The following is a 22,964-nucleotide window of genomic DNA, read 5'->3' on the forward strand; positions in this document are numbered from 1 at the left end:
GTTACTCTTTAGCATGGATACACTTACTTAAAAGCAGAGCGAAATGTGACACATTTGGCACATTAGGTCTGGTAAATGCTAACCACATGCTTTCATATTTTATGGCTGGTAACCCGCATCACATGTTCAATCTTATTTTATCATTTTCAAATAAAGAAACAGAAAAATACTTTGTTCTGGGCCTCAGTAACTTAAGTATGTTTTTGGCTTTACTCGTGGTAGCAAGTGTCATTAGTGGTTCTTGATTTATGTAAAGTGATCTTTTTTGCTTACTTCAGTTTGTGGAAATTTGAAGAGATTAAATTTGACTCCTTTAACTTCATTAGAGAAGACGTGTGTGGCTCGATTTGATGTATAACATTTGTATACAAATGTTATACGCTGTTTAAGGGAAAGCATCTCTGTAATTGGATGTACAGATTTGCACGTGGTAAGGTACAGCTTTGCTGATATTCATGTTTTGGGCTTCTAGGCTTTTAGCAAATAGAATAGCAGCTGCTATTTTTATGAATTTCTTATGACTGTTTTGCATTCAGCTATTAATTAAAACCGTTTAATGGTGGGAACCCTGCTAAATGACTGAAGAAAAAAAAACTTGGTAAAAACACCATAAATAGAAATTGTCAAATGTTTGGCAATGGCAGTGTGCAAAATATATAGCTGGTAATCTATTATGAGAAGCATTTGTAAATAGAACCTTCAAATGTTAATTTGAAGAATATAAAGTATTTGACAAGCTTTGCTCTACCTTCAGTGATTTCAGTAGCAATATTTTTGTTGGGAAAAAAACATCAGTGTTTTAGAAATAATCTTAAGAAGTATGCAATTGTATTTTGCAGTTATTTATTTCTTGTTTTACAAATCAGATAATCAGAATCATAATTCAAGAGTACTGTTTCCCGTTTTTAATCTTTGCTTTAAATTAAATAAGAGAAAATATTTTGTTTAAATAATTTTAAAACTAAACAAGACACAACAGTCTTTGAATGGGCGGATCAAACTTGAAAGACAACATTGCATCTAAGTCTACCTTTGAAAGTTCAGTCGAAAATAACTGGGAAACCCCTGTGGTGTCTCCATACACCAGAGAAGGGAGGGTAAGCGCTTGTTGAAAGGTGAAAGTCAGTGATTGAAAGATGAAGAAAATAGATAATCTTGCGTGATGCATTCATGTTCTGTCCCTGACACTGAATTTCCTACTTTGTAGACTACAAAGGAAATTGAACCTGCTATGAAATGCTATACACTGTGGATTACTAAGAACTTTGAATGGAGGCTTTAGATTGCAATTAAATGTGCATACTTGGGCATCATCAGACAGACTATACTTTTCCCTCCAGCACCAGTTTAAAATCAGGTACCATACTTTTCTGTACTAGTCCTAGCAGCTTGGTCATATTTAAGGGCAGTGAGTTACACAGAGCTTGGTAAGATGTGCTTCTGGCAGGCTGATGGATTTCCACTAATTATCTCCTACTGTTTATAAAAACACCTCTTCAGTTGCTTATTCTTTTATTGCTGCTGGAAGCTTTGCAAGTGTCTGATTTAGAGCTGTTCAATAGGCCAGGCTGCTGATTTATGAGAATTTGCTGGAGATGACGCAGAATCTTTTTGTGTGTGCTGAGATTCATGCTCTTCAGCACTGCCAGCATTTGCTATGTTCAGCATATTTGCTGCATTGGAATTACTCTCTTATTGGATTGAGCTCGAGTATAAAAAAGAAAGAAGCTGTATAGCACTGGCTCTGTCTGAAGCATCAAAAGAGAGGAATGCATGATTTAATAACCTTTTTAACCCTGCAGAAACAAAAACTGTAGAATGGGATTTCTGGGACACAAATCAGTCCTACCATATTTTTTTCATGAATTGTCTCTTTGAAACCAGAAGATATCCTTTTAGAAAACAAATAGAAAAAAATCATATAGAGTGTCTCTACTTATAAAAATACATTTTTATTTATTTTACTTTTAATAGTATACTGTATTTATAACTTAATATCAGTGTTCCCTTATAAAAAAAAAACATCCCCCGAGTTTGATTCCAGACATACTGGACAAAGACTTGCTGACTCTGTGGATTGGTACCTTTTGTATCTTGTTTGTGTATAACCTGTGATGGACTAGCTTCCCTCCCATGGTGTAGTTCTGTCTCATGCCCTGTGCTTCCTGGATATACTACAGATTCCCACAACCCTGACACTAATAACTGGTGTTCTGGTAATAGGTGGGTGGATTATTACTGACTTAGAAGACTTCCATATAGGGTACTTGTATACCATGTTCCCAGGACAGTACAACTGTCATAAGCTGTGGATCCACAGAAAATCTGAAGTACGTTAAAAATGTTTTGGCTTCTTAAGGGTCTGTATTGTACAAAACCTCCGGTAGTATTATACTCAATGTTGCCTTGAGAAGAGTTCCAAATAAAATATTTTTCTTTTTTGAGTATGTGTTCTTTGGAAAATAAAGTATTGCATTACTCTTACAGGCACTCTCTTACCTAGAATTTGCATTGCAGTCTACACTACTTTGATATAGTATAAAGGTAAAATCCAAACTCTGTAGATTGTCTTCTTATGGAGGCAATACCTTCTATGTTTATAATAGTTATAACTTTTTTTCCTGAAGCAAAGAAAATTCCCCTACTGTGTAGAATTTTTATTGATCAAACTGTAGAATAGTATTTTTGTTTTCTACTGCTAATAGATTTCTTTTCTTCCTGTCTGCATTTGAGCCATTATATTTTTAGAGTTAGTCCAGTAGTGCCTAGAGAAAGCTTCAGTTAAATGTTTTATGTTTCATTTTATTTTAATTACATGTGACCTTCAATAAAACAACCTCACATTCAGGTAATCTTTGGAGAAATATACAGTATAGTTAAAGCTAAAGTTTTCAGGATTTCTTCAGCAGTACTGAGAATGGATTACACAAACGCATTGCAAGCACATGATTTTGTGGTGTTTCTTGAAGTTTTAAACCTCAGATTCAATCCCCTACTTGCTTTGTAGTTGAAGAATGTGCCAAGGGCATCTTACAGATTCAAGTGCTAGAAATAACCACATTGCATTTCATACTTCAGCACCAATAATCCTTTACCTGTATGATATGAAAAGTATTTGTAACGGGACACAGGCCCCTTAAACAACCTATCTTCCTGTCTTCTAGCTCTTCTTATTTCTGCCGTGTTCACCTGAAGTAAAATCCTGGTGTAGTGTTAAAGCATTATTCACTTGTGATTCCTTAAAAAAATGTGACGAGCACTTGTATATCTGCAGGTTTGCATAATTGGGACACATGTAAGAAAGATAAATAATGAATAGCTTAAAGGCATTTTTAGAAATATGTATTTTCTGCTGTGGTCTTGTCTTATAAAATGCTGTGTGATGGGATAAGTTTCTTTTGACAAGACAAGTACTTTTTATAAGCTGTAGTAAAACTCCAAGAGTGTAGGACTTTCATTTGTGTATTATCACACACAGGAGACTCATCTAACCATAGTAATACAAAACAGAAGGGCTAATGTTTTCTTCACATAGGGGTCCTCCAAGAACATTTTTCTTTTGCTATTGTTTCTTGTCTTCCTCTGCAACATAATAAGCACACCTACCTGAAGTTTCTTTGCCTAAACAAAGAATTTCCTTTGAAATGTTTAACAAATACGTAGCTATCCGAAAGCTACAAGTCCCAACCAGCAAATGTACTGCCTTTGTGATAACAATTTCAGGCATTTGGCTGAAACAGACTTCCAAAATGTAAAAGAAACAATGGTTTCTGAAGCCTTATACAGTGTTCTGCCTTGAAAAGGTACTAAATGAAGCCTAGGATGTTCCTACATTATAATTCATGCAGATATGCCTCGGTTGACATTACGATAGCTTTGCGTCTACCGTAAGCTTCTGTAAAGTGTGTAACATCACTTGACCTTTGTTTTAGAAAGCAATGGCTCAGCTCAGACTGAAGGCTGCATTATCTAAGATTAATGGAATTAAAATTGTCTCTACAGCGTGAGCATATTTACTGAAAAGTCTAAAGAAAATGGAAGTTTAAAGGATGAGTGAATTTCCAATAAACCCCATTAGTACATGTATTATAATAAAACATGCTGTGAGGAAATTGTGTAGCAGAAGTAAAAGCACAAATTATTTTTTTTTGCTGGGGCAGAATAAAATGCAAACTGTGCATTCAAAGTAGAAAGCATTCATAGGTGTGTACTGCATTAACACAGCTCTTTCATTCTTAGCTGTCTGGAGACAGAATTTGGAGGGGAGAGTGATAGCTACACACCTACTGGCCTGGGGCCAGAGTCCTGTGAACCGTGGTCAATTCAAAAGTTTTCATCCCCTGCAGGGACAATCTATCTATGTGGCTGACAGTTCAAAACACTGCCTTCTATAAAATGAATCAATCATGCTTTGTGGACTGCAAGTTAATTTCCCCTGTCACCCAGTAGTTAGAACAAAACATTGAATTTTTCATTAGTGCCTTTCACTCTTCTGGACTTCTTTCATTGCTTTAATAATTGCAGTAATTATTGACCACTGCTGTTACAGTATATCTTTTTTACATTGCATTTATGCAAGCGTTATGACTAGGGACCAAATATTAAAAACATAACTCTAACCCATTTCTTTTGTTACTGTGTTTTAATTATTTTGAAATACAGAAGATGATATAAAGTCTGTATTTTGGGCAATTCCTTTGGAACATTCAGTGAACTAGTAAAAGTGGGCTGTTGAGCTCTGCATGGCACCAGTTCCTCTTTACCATCTCTGAAAGAGACCAGTGGTGAGTGGAGTAATACTGAACAAAGCTAAACATAATAAAGGTGAAGAAAGTATGACTGAATTGTGTTTGTGTGTGGAGGTTAATATACATGCCTTAAAATCATGAAACTTAGAATATATGTTCACTATTGAGCAACTTAAAAATTAAGTAGGTAGCATCAGCATGCATAGGCTGCAAAGGAACAAGTATAGGTTTATTTCATGCTGAAAAAGAACACAATGTTTTGGCTGTGGAGTCTGAAGGAGGCTCTACAGTCATAGAAGGCCTTCTTCACACCTGAAGAAGGCTCCACAGCCACAGCCAAGAACATTGTGGTTCTTTTCTTCTCTTTTCAGCATGGAATAAACTTTTACTTGTTCCTTTTGCAACTTAGGTTTTCCCTCTATATTTTGCTATTAAAGAAGGCTCTTTAAAAATCCATAATGTCCACTTTATTTTCCAATAAAAATACTGAGACTGAATTACTTAAATATACATGCTAAGATTAATATACGTTGTCCTATGAAGCACATTACTATTTTTAGCAAGTTTTGATTTTTAGTTTGGGTTCTCATAAAAGATCTATAATGTTTTAGAAGTATTGGTTTTACATTACAGGCAGAGGTCTATAATTATGTGTGCCTTTTTCAGGCACATTTCAGTGATCATTTTGCAATATACCAGTGTAAAACCACATGAAAGAACACTTTTAAATGTAGGCAGGACAAAGGCATATCAATACATGTTGAATGTATCGTAGAGGACAGCTACCTCTTGTAAGATTAGAGTCTGAATTAGATTTAAGTACTTAAACTTAAATCAAGTTTTGACCCAAGTCCACGACAACCATTTCCTTTTAAAAGGTTTTTATTTTTGGCAAAGTGAATGCTGATGTTAAAAAACTTTAGTGGCCATTCAAGTAAGACATCCTGTCCTGTAAATGAAGTTAGTCCTCTGTTCCTTAAGAACTTCAAATGCAAGGTCTACAAGAGACTGCTGCATTTCAGACAGCTGGCATAAAAATCATTCTTTAAAACTATTTCAGGTAAAATCAGTGTTTTGGACATGACATACTTAGGCTATTTTTAATATAGAAACAGTATAAAGAACCTATTTCCACATCTTGTATAAGGTATTCAAAAAGGTTTTCATTAAGTTCAGTTTTTTCACTCTTAACACATGTTTTACGAGATTCTTCCAAGATGGAAGAGTAAAAGGTTTAACTGTGATATTAAAAATGTGTTGTCCTTTCCATTATATTTTTCCAGAGGGAATACTATTGTTAAGCCTATTAATTTTGCAAGGTCAGAATCTGGGACGTCGTGGGGTGTTATGTTTGTCAGTGTGTGGACATGACACAGTTTTGGTTTTTCAGATGGGGTTTGTTCAGGTAGACTATGTTAGCAATGGCTTTCTGAAAACTGATTTCCCCACATTATAGGAACATAATAATAGTTATGAAGAATAGGAGGCCCAGAAAGCCTTTCTCTTGTCTCTCATAATACCAGTATCTTTTAAGAATAATAGTTAATTCTAGTCTCATGGACACAGTGTAAGCATTATGTTATAGTTCCTTGAGGTGTTGCTGTTTGTTTCTGCAATGTAACTTTCAAGTTTTATTTCTGATAATTGTAAAATCAGACAGTCTTAAATTGCGCATGCACTTATTTCATTTCATAGTAATTTAAAATATCTTAATTTAAATGTGATACTCACTAGTTACATTTTACATAGTATCTTTTCTTTCCTGTACATAGGTTAAAATATAATGTGTGACTGTAGTAACTATAATAACAAAATACAAATATTAAAGATTTTCAAAAAAGTCACCAAGTACCCTGATAGTTAGAAGGAACTAATTTTTCATTTCACACAGCAACGCCATTGGTATTGGTTATGAGTGCAGTTACTGACCATGCTAAATTATGTCTGAACTCTGTTATAGTTATAGAATATTCTTCAATTTGAAAAACTAAACCATCCCTGTTATGCATATTGTGGTCACTAAAGAAGTAAAGTACATAAAATACAAAGTAAATTGTATTTATTAGTGATTCCTAAACCACAGTTTTTCCCATCATTAAAGATTGTAATATTATAATAGTTGTACAGATGATACTTTGTTTGTTTAAAAACACCTTCATTCACTTTTTAAAAAATTTGAGAAAAAAGAATAAGACACCCAGAAAAATATCTGCAAACCTACAGTCAATGTGAACATCATCTATATATCAAAAAACACTATTGCGTCAATAAGCCAGTGAAAATCCTTCTAAGAGTTAACAAATTTGGCACACATTAGTACAGGAGTTTGTTACAGACTCGCTTATTATTAAATTAACATATTAGCTGAGACAGTGTGCACTTTATTTATGTTTATTTAAGGTTATAAGACTCAAGATTTCTTGGAAATAAAAAATTGTGTGTTGTGTTTTTATTGTAAAGTATAGCAAAATTGATCTACCATTATAATAGCTCATAATGGTAGATCACAGGTCTGATGCAGCTACCTACCTGAACTACTACCATAATGCAAATTATACTGCATAGCGAGAAAATGATGGAATATTACTCTATAACACTTAGATTACTCTTTGATTTCTGATGAGCTTTACTTTGAACTTTATTATAGCTTAGAGCATCGCTCCTTTTGATGCTTCCAATGGTTCCAGATGTATTGTCTTGGTGCTTCACAAGTTATATGTTAACTGCCTCTCTAGCTTTGTCAAACTTTTCTCTCAGAATGTTTTCTTAAAAGAACCTTGGACAAGTGATCAAAATCTGATGGCTCAGTAGCTTTAAAGAAAAGTGGAGCAGTACCTGAAGGCCATTAACCTGTGTCCAAACCACAAAGGAGACATGTGATATCTCTCTATATATAACTCAGTGGGGAATTAGTTTATGTCTGAGTTGAACAGATGATATAAGGCAAGGTTTTTGTTGCTGTTTGCAACTGGATATATAAACAAAGAAGAGTATCTCCCTGGGGCTGAGTGAATTGTCAAGGTTAAATGCTTCATAATCCATGAATAGAAAAGCCTTTTTTTTCCAGAGATAAATCTTCTAACTGGACAGTTTTTGTAATAAGATATGTTTGACTCTGGTTTTGTCTTGAGCTAGGGATGGAGATTTGCTTTTTAAATACATTTGCTCTTCTGATCAAAGGAACATTTCTGTCATTAGCATGACTGTTCGAAACCTGAACGGTCAATGCAGTTTTCACAGTTTGATTTTGTAACTGCAAAGCATGAAAATAATCTTAATTAACACTTTAAGGTCAGAGAGTCAATCATCTACTACACACAAAAGTACAGCCTAAAGTAAAGTGATCTCAAACAGGACAGTCCTGGACTCTGACTTTAAAGGCAGCTCTCTTAAGAAACAAATAGACAGTCTAAATATATTTAATTAAATATGGTCTACAACAGTAGTCTGCCATATCGAAAACCACATTCCATCAAAGTGTGACAGAGTGAGAAGGTCTGTGAAAAAGTATGTTAAGTGGACACATCTCTCTAAAACCATTTACGGTGATACAAAGAGTACTTGGTATCAAGATCTTGGACTGGGAAGAAAGAGAAACTGAAGTAAAAGGAACTTCAGTGACTTGTTACATGCATATGACATTGACATTTTACCAAAAGCTCTGAATAAGAAAGGGAATTGTCAACTGCCAGACAGAACTCAGAATGAGCTGGAAGTGTCATGTTTACAAGCCTTGCAAAGCCTAACAAGATAGGGGCACATCAAGCTAAACTTGAAGAAGTCAAGACTTCTGATTGTCTTGATCAGAAACTTATTGCAGATAGAGACCTACCTGGAAAATTCAAAAGAAGAGTGAAGAGTGTGTTTGACAAGCGTGGTAAAATGTTCTCAGGAAACTCTGTGGATTTGCTTTAGGAGCAAATCATCCAATATGTATAACCACTACTACTGGAAAGAAATTTCCAAAGCAAAACAAATTAGATAAAGAAGACAATTCCAAAACACTCTTTTGAAAAGTAAGACTTTTGGCTAGACTTAAAACACCCAATGTGACCGAGTTCACGTTTTTTGGGGGGGATGATGTTCCAGAGCTCTTGGGAATACTGTAGCAACATTAGCACTTGTCACCTATAAACGTGTACTGTAGATAAACAGTGGACAAGAAGCCAGCATCAGTCCCAAGCCATGTAGAGCACTGAACATAAACAGAAGGATTTTAAACTCCAGTGGAAGGTTTGATTGTAACTCAATAAGTATAGTTTAAAGGCTCTTACAGGAAGGGTATTAGTCTGTCCTTGAAAAAACAAATAATTTTTTCAGTTACAAAGACTGCATAGTATGCTGCAATATTTCTCTGATGAGAGCCAAGTCTTTACATTGTTCTACACATGGTGCAGACATAACATTTATCATCTGCATAGCTATGGCAATGATAATATTTGACCAAGCTGAAATGTATAAATACTGAATAGCAAAGGACCCAGTACTAACCTCTGTGGAACATAACATGTATCCACCACCACCACAATGTCTGAACGATAACAACACAGAGAAATATTTCATTATTCAGCAAGGCAAGATTTAAGCCATTTAAGGGCATCTTTTACCAGATACCAAACTCTCCTACTGTGTAAGTACAATAACAGTATTACATCTAGCACTAATATCTTAGAATTTAGAATCAAGAGCAGTCTCAGTTGTGTTTAATTAAAATCTAAAGCCAGAATGACCCTGAAAGTTTATTTATACCCCCATGTCCTCCAATTTAAACAGTACTAAAGCTATCTTAAGTATTATCATTAAACGATACTTTATTATAAATTCCAGTTGTGGAATAGCAGCATGGCTCATTGAGCAGATTGACACAGGACAGGAGGCACATTACTCCAAGTATCTGGAAGTGGATGATAATAGTTTTATTTACGAGTGCTGTTGAAGAACTGAAGTTGAAAAATTAAGTGAGTTTCATGGATACATGGATGTGGGCTGTGAGAGAGACATGGAGTAGCACACAAGAAAGCTCCATAACAATTGTAATGCAGTGCGCAGAGGAGGGAATAATGTGCTGAAGCAAAGTTTTTTTTAGGAAAGTACATGGGCCACAGAATCCTGGACATACTCAAGCCTCTTAAGTACCTGAAGGTAGTGCAATAAGTAAATGATTGCAGTAGTGCAATCCTGATGAACTGAAACCATAAAACATTAGGCAAAGACTAGGTTTAAATGTTACACAGATGGAAAACAGTTAATCCTTACAACATTCCAAACGTTCAAATGGCGGCAGTCACAAAATTCTCTGAGGTTTGAACTTGTATTAATAGTCAGATTTCAAAAACACTACATGTTTTAGAGCAGGTCAAAGGAGCATAATCTTGGGTCTTATCAAAGTTTATCTTAAAGGTTCTGTTGAATCCAGATTAAAATATTACTATATCAACGGAGGTTAACAATGAGAGTGCAATCATGGTGACAAGAAGGCATTTGATCTCACTTTTCTTTTCACGCAGAAGGAAAATTTGATTTTGAAGTGTATATAATGGTACAATAAAAATCTGTGGGCAGCTGTTTGTCATTTTCCATGCTTCTGGTGTTTGGACAGTGTATGGATTCTTGTCGTGCACTGATCTGGAGAGGTACAAGCAGTGCTTTTGTGAAATGCCGTACTTATTCCACGTGACAGTTGGTGAAAATAGAGCCATATGTGTAGTTATAAAGTTATCGGAAGGGCAGCTGTAAGTGGTTGGTTACACCAGTGGTGGCTGGCTGCCGCCAAAGTGCCATACGTTGATCCAGGTGAGGTTTACCTCATGATAATCTACTATGGGAAAGAGGTTTTTTTCTGGGTTCTTTAAAAGCTGTCAGACATGGTTTATTAAGATGTCATACAAATAGACAGGTGTAATTTTTCCTTTGTCACTGCAAGATTCCTTTTGATTGCATTGGTTTGGGCTTGCAGCTGCCCTGGGAACAGGAAGAAAAAGTGTGAAAGGAGCTTTTGTAAAACAATCCCAGCAAGTGAGAAAATGGCTTTTCCAGTTGAGGGCTTTTGGAAAAAGTGTAATCTGAATTTGAACACCTTGCAGGAAGTTAAAGGTCGGCACCATAAATTATCTCAAATGGATTGACAGAAATATTCACGTATTGCTCCAGTGATTTAACTGAGATGAAGAGAACAGTTTCTTAAAACATTTATGGTACTCAGTAATATTAATCTGCTTTGCTGGAGTTAACATTCAGTGCCCTTTCTAAGTAATAAATCTTAATAAGGTATTGTTTTTTTTTAGGTAACTGTACCTGTGATACTGTGTGGTAGGTATGTTATCGATTAGATATTTTATAGCATTAGCAAAAAATATGCACACTTAAGGAACTTCACTGGCTAATCAGCATTTTGTGCAAACAGCAATGGATGTTTATGAATCTTACTCAGTAGTCATGTCTTTTTTACAAACTGAAATAGATGTCTGCCTACAGTAGTTGCTAAGCAAAGTGAATAGAAATGGAAAATAGATTAAATATTAGATAAGTAGAATTGTTTCAAATTGTAAATAAAGAAAACAAAAATGTTGCTGAAATACTCATAAATAGGTGCCATAAAGACAAAGGTTTTTTTTTAATCCGTAGTCAACAGGGATATGTTAGTTATGCAGTTTATGAGAATTTTTAAATAAATGAATCCATTTAGATTTGTATTGCAATAATTTATACCCTCGTTCACATTCTGATTTAGTTGAACTAATAAAGCACGTAATGGTTTTAATGAATTGTAAACCCACTGTACTGTGTTATGTCATGCATCAGTTTATTTGCGATTTATTTTGTGGTACAGTAGTCACAGTTAATTAAACATTTTATATGTGCCGTGTGTATATGTTTTTAAAGCAGAAACTAAATACTTAAGTCATTTGAGGTTTACAATTCTGCTGGCATTCATCATAGCTTATAAAAGCCATGTTTTTTTAACATAGTTAAACCGGAGTAAAGGATAATAGAGACATCTCCAGGACAGCGTGTATCTATTGGCGGAATCCTTTCTGTATGTCTGGAATTTGTGCAAGTCCATATTTCAAGCAGAAGAATGCGGTGATAGCAGGTGTGACCTTCAACCTCTGGGCATCAGTGGATGTAACAGTCTGTGTCACTTCATGCGCATGTGGCATGCTTGTATTTACTGTATGGAAAACAAGTTCTCTGCTGGATTGGACAGTTCTGAAGTAACTGGATGATATGGGGTTTTCTTTCACTGTAAGCATTTGTGAACTTGGCATGTGGTTTTGATACATGCATTAAAAAAGCAGCGTACTGCTGCTCAGGCATTTTATATTTGGGGAAGCTTTTTTAATATCGTGTAGGACAACAAGCTATAGATACATGAGCAAATCTTTATTCAGTGCCGTGTATAAATCATAAGGCACATGTACATTTCCATACATGTTTAAAACAAGTTTTGTTACAGCCAAAGTAATTTTTTGTCTGCATCTATTATTTTCTGATTCATTCAATTTAATATATTGATCTAGGGCTTTTGCTAGTCATTTCTCAGAAATGAAAGCACTGTTGTTTTTTTCTAAATCTGTAACAATGAAGTATTTTTCCATATTAAAATTTTGAGCCTTTAACATGTACACCAATTAAAAATGCACTTTAGTGAAACGCTAAAACGAAAAGAAAACAGATTGTAGACGTCAAGGATAATTTAATAAATGAAAGACAACATATAGTTTTCTATATGTTGAACGTGTATTTGTTGTAATAAGACTAAACAAATTAAACTGTGTATAAATTCCCAGATTTTAAGAGTGGTAATCATAAATGTGTTATCTAGATACAGTATGTGGTAAAAAGCAGATTGAGTAATGAATTGAAGTTTAAATAAAATACACTCTTGAGTATTCTCTGCAGTATGCACAAAAGTAAAAATGGTATAAGCCCCTCTTCCTGTTACAAGATGAGTGTAATTCTAGGCATTGTACAGTAGCAGGTATTACTTGTTACATTTGATACAGTCCATTAACATTTCGCTGTGGTTCGCTGAGAGACTGATAAGAGAGCCTAGTCAACTACTCTGAAGATTATCAAGACTTTAATCTTGACAGATGCTGACAGAAGTGAGCTGGAGATAATTTACAGTAACGGCTGGGACAACTGTGGCAGGATTGCAGTTGTAAATATACAGGCCAGTGGACAGCAGTGGATAACCTGAGTACCAGCAGGAAATCTGATACAGTAGGTGGGGCTGCCATAGTGGAAGAATGGCTTTATCCGTTTGAATGAAGTGTTTAAGGAAACACATGAGTGTTTGTTTTCCTCAGTGTTTTAGTTCTACAGAGGAATATGCAATAGGCTGTTACAAATGGCATTGCAAGCAATGAATGTAAATGAATTCCAGTTCAGTTCATCAGAGTAGAGTAGAGAAGGAAGAGGAATTATAGTTTTTTTTCTGGAATTTTAACATTCTTTTTTTAATCGCCACTTCTGGTATTTTGTTGCAAATATACAGTAGTTCCTCCTGTTTTCCGGACCTTTCTTTAGTGTCCCATTTTGTGAAATTACAAAATGCTTTATTCACATTTTTTAAACTTAATATTTTATTCAAAAACAAATGCTCATGCTGCATGCTCAAGCTCAAGATCTCTAGGGTGAAGACAAGTTAACAGTAAACGTGTGCAAACAACGCCAGAGAAAAAACTTAAATGAGTTTATTGTACAGATCCCATGAATTCAATGTTTGGTGGAAGCACTTTTGGCAGCAATCACTGCCAAAAGTATTTTAGGTTACTTTCTACCATCTTGGCACACTGGCCTGGTACCATTTTTGCCCCTGCTTCTTGGCAGACTTGCTCAAGCTCTCAAGTTGGGGATCACTTATTGACAGCAGTTTAAGTCTTACCATGGATTATCAGTAGGATTTAAGTCAGAACTCTGACTGGAACCCTTTAAGGACATTCATTTCTTATTCTTAAGCTGCTTCATTGTAGCTTTTGTCTTTAGAGCATTATCCTGCTGAAAGGTTAATTTTTTTTCACAGTTTTAGGCCTGACGCAGGTTTTCCTTTAAGATTTGGCAGGACTTTTTTAATTCACTACCTGACCGAGAAATTTTCCAGCGAAAGGTACATGTATTCTGAATATTCATGTGAACAGGTATTATTGTTCACTGACAGAGACCACTCAACTAAATGTATGGCTCATTAAGGTAAATATGTGCACTTAATTTCAGTTTGCCATAGCAGAGTTTTTGAATACTTATGTAATCGTAACTTTCCATGTTTCTTTTATATTAATACTGTAATAGTTCTTTATGATTTTTTAATTTGAATGTGTGGAGTAGATTGTGTATATACATTTGCAAGTATTATTGAAAGCTGCTTCAAAGTAGCATGATTACAAGCTTTAAAGCAACAAAGTATGGGAACTGTGCAAGGGTCTGAATACTTTTCAGGTATTAATTTACATATATACAGTATGTCTTATTTTTACAACAGTGTGAAAAAGGTGACGGAAGCTTTTTAATATTGAGGGGCAGGGTTCTGTATGTTTCATCGTCTGGATGTCTTTGTATGCATTTGTGGATTACATGTTTTAGGACAACACATTTGTAAGCAATTTAGCTGTCTGAGAGTTAAACCACCGTTTAATATAATTACCAAATTAGTTGCTCCATGAAAAATACAGCCAATGACTGATAAAGATGCTAGTTCTGCCATGTTTAAATATTTAAATAATGGAAATATAAAGTCAGTATTATTACTAATCCTGTTGGTGTTTTTGAATTAATTGTATTAATATCTGTGCTAGAAGTATCGTGTTATTTGTATGTATTCTTGTTTTAACAAAGTAAGATTGTAATTGTAATATAGGCTCAGATAACCATTTCTAAAGTCTGTTTAATGATATGTCATTTTTGCATTCGTTTTAATCAGACGTTAAATGAGTCGACAGTAATTGGACTTCCCCTGTCCTGCACACTTATTCCATAAATACCTTGAAACATCTGTTAGTACTTTTCCCCTCTGCGGAGCCCTTTAACCTCCTAAAACCTTGTCATTGTATAATAAATCAGCAGTCTCCTAATACTATTCGACCTTTTTGCATAATATTTTCTTAATAAATTAACCCAGTGATCTCTGAACAATTTCCTTATACAAATAAAATAACATGTTGACTAAAAAACAGTTTTCTAAGTATTTTTTTTTTTTAATCAAATGTGCAGTATTCCACCCCATTGGTGGTGGTGATAAGAGGATGATTGAAAACGTCTGTTGTTTGGTTATTTCCCACTGTGCCTTCAGTATGTGTTCAAGGCCCTTGAATGTGTGTTTTTCTAATGCTGAAGCAAGGGCATGTTCTTCATATGCATTACTTACCGAAAGTTTCTATATCCTTTTATTGCCAAGCTCTGAGTGACCTTGGTTATGAAAGAAAGGTTATGTTCCTTTTCTGTACTTGTCATTTGTGGTTGCTGTGTAGTTGTAGTTGGACAGAACTCTTGGACACCATGGCTCTGACATGTCCTAAACAGTAATTCCTTTGGACTGCATGGCTCTGACTAATAATACAGGCAGCTTTTTTAGGACAAAAGCATTCTGTTACTCTTGAAAGCAAACTGAAAACCTTGTGTTCCCATGGATGAAGAACATTTTGAATCCATAAGTCAACAAGTCTGAAGAGTTTTATTTGCCCTTAGCCCTTTAGATGAAATATTCAGAACAATAAAAGTTGTCTTGTTTAAGAAGGCCAAAAATCAGTAGCACTGAAGGTAGTATTGAATTGTTGTAGTCATATATTAAGCATTCTTTTTGTGAAAAAAGGCAATAATTCATTATAAATGTCTTGGTGCACTATAAAAGAAATAGGATCTGAAAATTAAAATGACTGTGCACTTACACTATTACCTGTGTATTGCAATTATATTGACGTATCCTTCTCAAGTAATACCATTTTTGCCTTCGAATTGAATTCAGAATTTGTCCCATCCCCAACACAAAACATATTTTTAAGTAATCTGATCTTTTTAGATCATGAAAATTGCTATTTGAAACATTGATGCCAGTGTTAGTAATGGATTATATGTATATATAATATATATGGTATTTTAACGCAAACATTATAGCAGCATTTGGCTGAAAATGAACATACCAATATAAAGTGAAGTATGGGTTTCATTTTTGTTTGCCAAGCCATAATAGAATTCACCTTGTCCAGATTATGCAGATTCTCTTAAGACCTTTTGCACAACATCTGGTTGTCGTATTAACATGTCCAGCAACTTTAAAGGGATTTACAGGCTTCCCAGAAGGTAACCCTGTGGTGAAAGATTCCTGCCAATACTTTTTGCTCATCTGTGCCTCTCAGTGCCATAGCAACCACTAATTATAGCATTCCGAAGATTCCCTTTAAAGAGGAGAAGAAGGAAAACTACAGTGACCTATTGCCCTTTTGGCCATATTACTTTGATTCCCTTTGACTTTAAAGTATCCTTCATGCACATATGCTTATTGACTGTGGCAGAAAAGCTAAGTCTCAAGGCTGTTTTCAATGCTTGTTTCACCATGGATCCTGAGCACAAGCAATTGTCAGTTGCATTCAAATTAACTTTAGTTTTAGGGCTTTCCAGGGAAAAAAATAAAAATATATGTCCTGAAAAATTAGTTATGTTTGCCTGACACTAAATTAACCTTAACTAGCTGGAGTCCTAAGTACTGTAGCTAATAGGTAAATGTCAAAAGTTATTTTTACTTAGTTTATTTCTTAATTATACAACGGTTTACCTTTACAACATATGCTGTACACCAAAAGAAGCATTACTTATAACTGCAAGTCATTCACAGTTATCAGGAAAATTACAGAAAAAATAATCTTTTTTGTAGCACTGATATTTTATTGGACATGTGTAATAGTTAAATTCATTATGTTGAGTAACATTTGCCAGAAAGTCTTGATCATCAAGGTCTCCTGTGAAAGTCACTTGCTGATAGTGTGCTTGGTCACCATTGGAAACAAAACAAACTGTCTACAACACATGCTTTTCACCAGGTTGCAGATGCTGCCTTGTGGGATGTAGTCACATTCCTCTTGTTGAGCTGGACAAACATGTGCCTGTTGACTGGTCTCTGAACCCTGGATGCCTCTTGTTGTCTCAGCTCCTCCAAGAAATGTTGAACGGAGCATCCATGATATAAATGTCCCGTTCCTATACACAGCATGGGAAGGTCACTTCGTAATAAGTAGGATAGGCAGGAAGTGAAGTCCCAGGACTTGATTAGTGTAGCCCTTTGCACGATTGCTACATGTGAAGTTCTGTATCAACTAGGCACTCCTGCACAAACCTATGTTCCATCAGTGTGTAGAGGACTTGACTCATCAGCTAGTGAGTCCACTTGAAGACATTTAGCCTCCAACATCTTGATGGCTCTTTGTTCACTTCTCAAAGGTTATGTATATACAATTATAAGATTTTCTTTCTTGATTTTCACCACACATGGCACTCAATGGGCCATCTTATTTCATCTGGGTCCAGCTGACTCGCTCACTAATGAGGTACTTTTGCAGCAGTCAAAGTCTTTTAAGTATATAAATTTTCCATTAATCAAAATGACATCACAAGCATTTAGTATCAGATTTCAAGTAGTTTATTATTCTGGTAGCATATTTCCAAAAATAGATATTCTTTTCTGAAGCTCTATAAATATTTATGCATAGCCAGTTAATTACATTTTTGATTTCCTATTAGAGAATCATGTTAAGAAAACACTTTTACACCACAACTTAACATCTTACTTTTTTATACTTTTATTTTGTCAAAGATAATTTTTTTTAGCACACTGTATAAAAAATAATTTGTAATTTATAATACATATTTGACAATTTGTCAGTGATTTTGACAGAGTGCAGGCAATAATTACATGTCATTCTTATATTAAGTGTCTGGTTGGCATTTTGTTAATTGGATCTGAATAACTGAAACATGCTATTATGAATTTATAACATGCTCAAATGCTTTCTTTATTGTTGGGTCTATGTTTGGTAGATTTTTTTGATTATTTAAAAAGTGATTAATGCCTTGTCATCATCTATAGGTAGTCCTGAACTGTAATTCCCCGGCTTTGAACGGTGCTGCATTTTCAGTTTACTTCTCTGGACTGCATTTCCCTGTACTTTTGCTTGTCTATCTGTTGCCTGGCTGCCAACTCTGGACTCTTGGACCACACCCATGGACAATGTTCTACATATTTTACTTGCCTGACAGTTCCCAAACACAACCATGCCTACATGTATGCTCCCTTGTCAGCACACTGCCTGAGTTTCCCTGTTGTGTCTCTTTCTCACTTACTGTATAGGTTCATCTTACACCTCATAGACTGCTGCTTATACAACTTTCAGTGGGTGACATGACAGAAACATAAGAAAGTGAAAACACTGTCAATATGTAAATATCATATCATCTATAGGTAGTCCTGAACTGTAATTCCCCGGCTTTGAACGGTGCTGCATTTTCAGTTTACTTCTCTGGACTGCATTTCCCTGTACTTTTGCTTGTCTATCTGTTGCCTGGCTGCCAACTCTGGACTCTTGGACCACACCCATGGACAATGTTCTACATATTTTACTTGCCTGACAGTTCCCAAACACAACCATGCCTACATGTATGCTCCCTTGTCAGCACACTGCCTGAGTTTCCCTGTTGTGTCTCTTTCTCACTTACTGTATAGGTTCATCTTACACCTCATAGACTGCTGCTTATACAACCTTCAGTGGGTGACATGACAGAAACATAAGAAAGTGAAAACACTGTCAATATGTAAATATCATACAAGAAAAAGGTTTTGAATACCGACATTACCTAAGTTGGTCCACATTGTTGGACTGGACACTATATAGGAGACCTAAAGTAATTAGATCCTCCCAGAAATTTTAATAAAAGACAAAGATTACCTGATAAAACATAGAACATAAATACATTTATTTGGATTATTCAGTTAACAAAATGTTCCAACAGTAAATACCTTTGATGTTAATACGTTTGCAAGCCCTAAGATACAGTAACTTGTGGCACCTCCTTGAACATCAGTGACTTCAACTAGACATTTCCTAACTGTCTTTCACATCGGCTTTTATGAATTTTGGCCAGGTCTTCCTGTTGCAGCAAAGCAGAAGTCAGGACATCAAGTTGGCCCTCCAACAGGGGAATCTTAAGATGAGAGAGGGAGTCTGCCCTCATCCAAAGAGATTCCATCCCTAAATCCCATGCCTAGAGCTCTGCCAGTGTCTTTTAAGTATAAAGAGAGTATAGTTTCAATCCTTTTTTCCCATATCACATTTCTAAAGAGAGAAGACATGCATCCATATAGAATTTCAATATTCTTGATGTGGTTTTTCCTCTTAATATCATCTGGTTGTTGTCCCACTTTGTCCTGCAATGCACTACCAAGAAATTCACTCAGTCTTTACTTTCCAAACTGTTCCAAGAGACCCCCACCTCAAGATGATATCCAAATGTTTTTTTTTGTACATCCCATTCATGTCGAAAATATAATGTGAACGTTATTTCATGCAGCAATCACCTCTCCATAGCCAAGGAAGTGAGAGAGAAAACTAAAAAAATTCTCCCTCTCTTCCTTACAGAAATGCTTCATGCCAGAGTATTTATGAGTTCTGACCCCTTCTTCCTTATTGAAAATCTTAAATTTGAGGGTTTCCTCATATGAAAAGCTTGCTTCAGTTCCAGCCATAACATTTCAATGGGATTTTGGTCTGGAATTTGACTTGATCAATCTAAAATGCAAAAATTCTTCTTCAGTCATTCTTTTGTAGATCTGATTGTTTGTTTAGGATCAATTTCATGCTCCATGGCCCACTTTTGGCTCAGCTTCAGCTGTTGAATGGCCTGACATGTACTGTACCCCCATGTTTCCATAAACCACTCGTGCTTCTCAGCAATTTCTTTTTTAAGAAGGATCTTGAATGATTACAGCTGGTTTTAGTTTGTTCAAATATTCACTCAAATTGGACATGCTTTATAGCTTTTTGTGAATGCCATTTCAAATATTGTTATGCTTATTACTTCTTTATGCCCATATCATTTGTATCTATTGACATTCATTTAGCATATTCGGCCTGTGTAAATTTGAACGTGATATAAGTTTTACATGTATACTGTATATGAGTGGTTGTGTGAGGCTTTCAGATGCTTCTGTGATTTTTGGTCACATGTTTTAGATGCATCTGTATATGGACACATTCACCAAGTATACCAGTTTACTGATGCATATCTGTATTGTTTTGTAAGCTACGGTATGACAGAAAGTTTGATGGTCAGGATATAATCTGTGTTTATATTTAGATTTCCCACATGTTTGCTTAAATATCAGTATGGGACTCATATCTTACTCTCATGTTCCTAATATTGACCACAATATACTAAATCATAGCTCTTAGACTAAAGTTTTTTATAGTATTTTATGACTGTAAAAGTAAGAGCAGTCAGAGCAGTATTTTCTCAGAGCAGCAGTCCAATGAGCTAGTAAAACATCAACATGATTGTCCAAGTGGCAAACCGAGAGCAAACAAAGGTGCATTGAAATGTTTTTCTCTTCTCTTTCATAGAGCTCTGTCTTAATTGGAAATTAATTGGAAATCTTAATTACTGTGTGTTGGGATGATTGAACATTCTACACAGTCAACATTCAACAGACTTAATAAGCTTACAAGAGATATTATAGTCAGGTTAGCTTAGTTCAGACAACAATATTTACCATACTTAATAAATTTGAAATTCATCAACTTTCTGAAGATGCTGGATTACAAAACTGTTATATTCTCATGTTCATAAAATAGATAAAAGACACACTGTATTGGATGCTTGTAGTGTTGCTAATAGTTACATTAAAAACAAGCTAACATTTGTTGCCCTAGCTTGACCTTGTTTCTGCAGGGAGATTTATCAAAGTAAAAGGCTGTCCAGGTAATACCTAAAGTAATTTTTGTGTCAGTGCACTCCCATGATTAATACTTAAAAACTCTTAAAATCAAGTCTCTCAGAATAAGATAAGAATTCACAAGCTTGGTCTGTAAAAAATAATTTCCATTCCCATGCTGGAAACTTTTTCATTGCTGTCATCTCCTTGTTTTGGAATAATGTTTGCGGTTGACAGGTTTTTATTACTTAGTTTGTGAAACTGCAGATGATTCATTGAAAGTTTGCATGTTTAAGTATTAAACTCCAAAGATGCCTTCATATGAGTTATTTTCACTTAAAAATCACATTATCATCCGGTATGACTGGTTGACTTGTCAGAAAATGCAGTGTCCAGCCAAGTCAATCATGACAATAGACATTTTCTGATTAAAGTATAACTCTAGTTACACAGCTGTTATTTTGTCACTTCATTAGAATTTCTTCAGATTTCTCTACCTATGTCATAATATCAAAGGAAAAGTTTCCTTGAAAGTATTAATCCATCAGAGATTTAGTGTGCTGTTTTCTTTTGGTGCCCTGAAAAATACTAATCTGTATGGGACTCGCAGAACCCCTTGAATTATATGTATTTAACATTCGCCTAAAACTGGGAGTGAAGCATTTGCTTGTTAGCTGGCATAGCAAATTATTTTACACGCACTCTTCGTAATCTGCAAATAGCATATGGCTCTCCTTTCATTTGGAGACAGCCATATGTTTTTGCAGAGAAGCAGAGGCAAATCTGTTTTTAATTCAAGTTTGCCTTGGATGTTTTTAAATCTAAACCCGATTTTCTTTCTTTGTTTTCCAGCCCTGCAAGACCTTTCCGATTCCCTAAAAGGTAAGTCCTGCCAAAATCTGTATTTTTTTTTTATTTGAACAGATACTTTTCTCAGACAGTTTATCGGAACTCAGTTGAACACTCATTCCTTGCTAATGAGTCACAGCACTACCTTGAGGAGAGCCGACATGAAAGTATTCATTTAACTCAAAGCCCTTCTCCTCCACGTGAAATGTATTTGCTGTGACATGCTTCCAGATAGATTTGAATGATCGGAAGGACCTGGTGATTAGTTTTAAAATCTATGGAATGTTCCAGTACTTTGTATGCAGTGAAAATCAATCAGCATTTTGTTTTCTCCTTTAAAAAGATGCCTTTTTATGAAAGCTGCACACTCGCAATAAAGCTAATTTCAGTTCTGGGTTTGAAAAAAAAAGTCCACGCCATGTTTTTTGTTCAGGTATTTTATTTATACTTTGTTTAGCATGGGTTAGCAAGGTGTATCCAAGGATACATATTACTCAGGGGAAGGGCAGCCCCATCTGGATTCTGGGTGGGAGGGGTTTGGTCACCTTGGATCTCTTCACATACTAGAAAAAGATGCAGCAATTTACTGAGGTGTCGTCTTGTCTTGTTCAGTGTGCATTATACCTCTTTGAATTTTGCATTTTATTCTTTTCAGTTCACCCTTAAAATCTATTAAAAAATGCAATTAACATGATACATCAGTTACCAGTACTTGTACTTATAATATTAAATCAACTGAAGTAATTTGTTCATGATAAGCAATTTTTATACAATATATACTGTATACAGTGGATATAAAACGTCTACAGACCCTTATTGAAATTGCAGGTTTTTGTGATGTAAAGCCAGAAATCAAGATAAATCATGTCAGACATTTTTCCATCTTTAATGTGACCTTGCAGCCAACAAAATTCAAGAGAAAAACAGATAATTATTAGGACAAATGGTTTATCTTGATTTCTGGCTTTACATCACAAAAACCTGCAATTTCTATAAGGGTGTTTAGACTTTTTATATCCACTGTATTAAACTAATATAAAGTCTCTGCATACTTCCCTAAGCATCTATTTGTAATTCTAGTACACACAGTTTTATCATTTATTTGGTCACCTAAAAATCACAGGATTCATAACACGTATGTTAAAATATTAATTATGACTTCATTATAATGGATCTGACCAAATATACCATAAAGTTAAAATTAAAGTTAAAAAACACCAATTCAAAGTTTATCATCCCAGAAATTCACCTGCTTTATATGAAAGCAAACTTTTTTTATATAAATGCATATTTAGATCTAAAGCTTAGAATGCTTTCTCTCAGATGGTGAATCATTTTCCATTGACGTCTTGCAGAACTTAAACTGTTTTTCTATATACCAAATGGGTTATATCAAAGCCCATTTTAGAACCAAAGACAAATTGCACTGTAGTTCACTAGTTTTACTCTTT

The 22,964-nt window shown here is 35.0% G+C and overlaps 1 protein-coding gene across 9 annotated transcripts in view; it reads left to right on the top strand.

Annotated features, from left to right (window-relative positions):
- Positions 1 to 22,964, top strand: part of disp1 (dispatched homolog 1 (Drosophila)) — a 120,300-nt gene that overhangs the window by 83,971 nt on the left and 13,365 nt on the right. For all 9 annotated transcript variants that reach the window (XM_015350877.2, XM_015350930.2, XM_015350961.2 and 6 more), the window contains one exon: positions 21,517 to 21,546. In XM_015350877.2, the coding sequence (XP_015206363.2) occupies positions 21,517 to 21,546 (30 nt within the window). The remainder of the gene's footprint in view (positions 1 to 21,516; positions 21,547 to 22,964) is intronic.

The sequence above is a fragment of the Lepisosteus oculatus genome, chromosome 2 (assembly GCF_040954835.1).
Source record: "Lepisosteus oculatus isolate fLepOcu1 chromosome 2, fLepOcu1.hap2, whole genome shotgun sequence".
Lineage (NCBI taxonomy): Eukaryota > Metazoa > Chordata > Actinopteri > Semionotiformes > Lepisosteidae > Lepisosteus > Lepisosteus oculatus.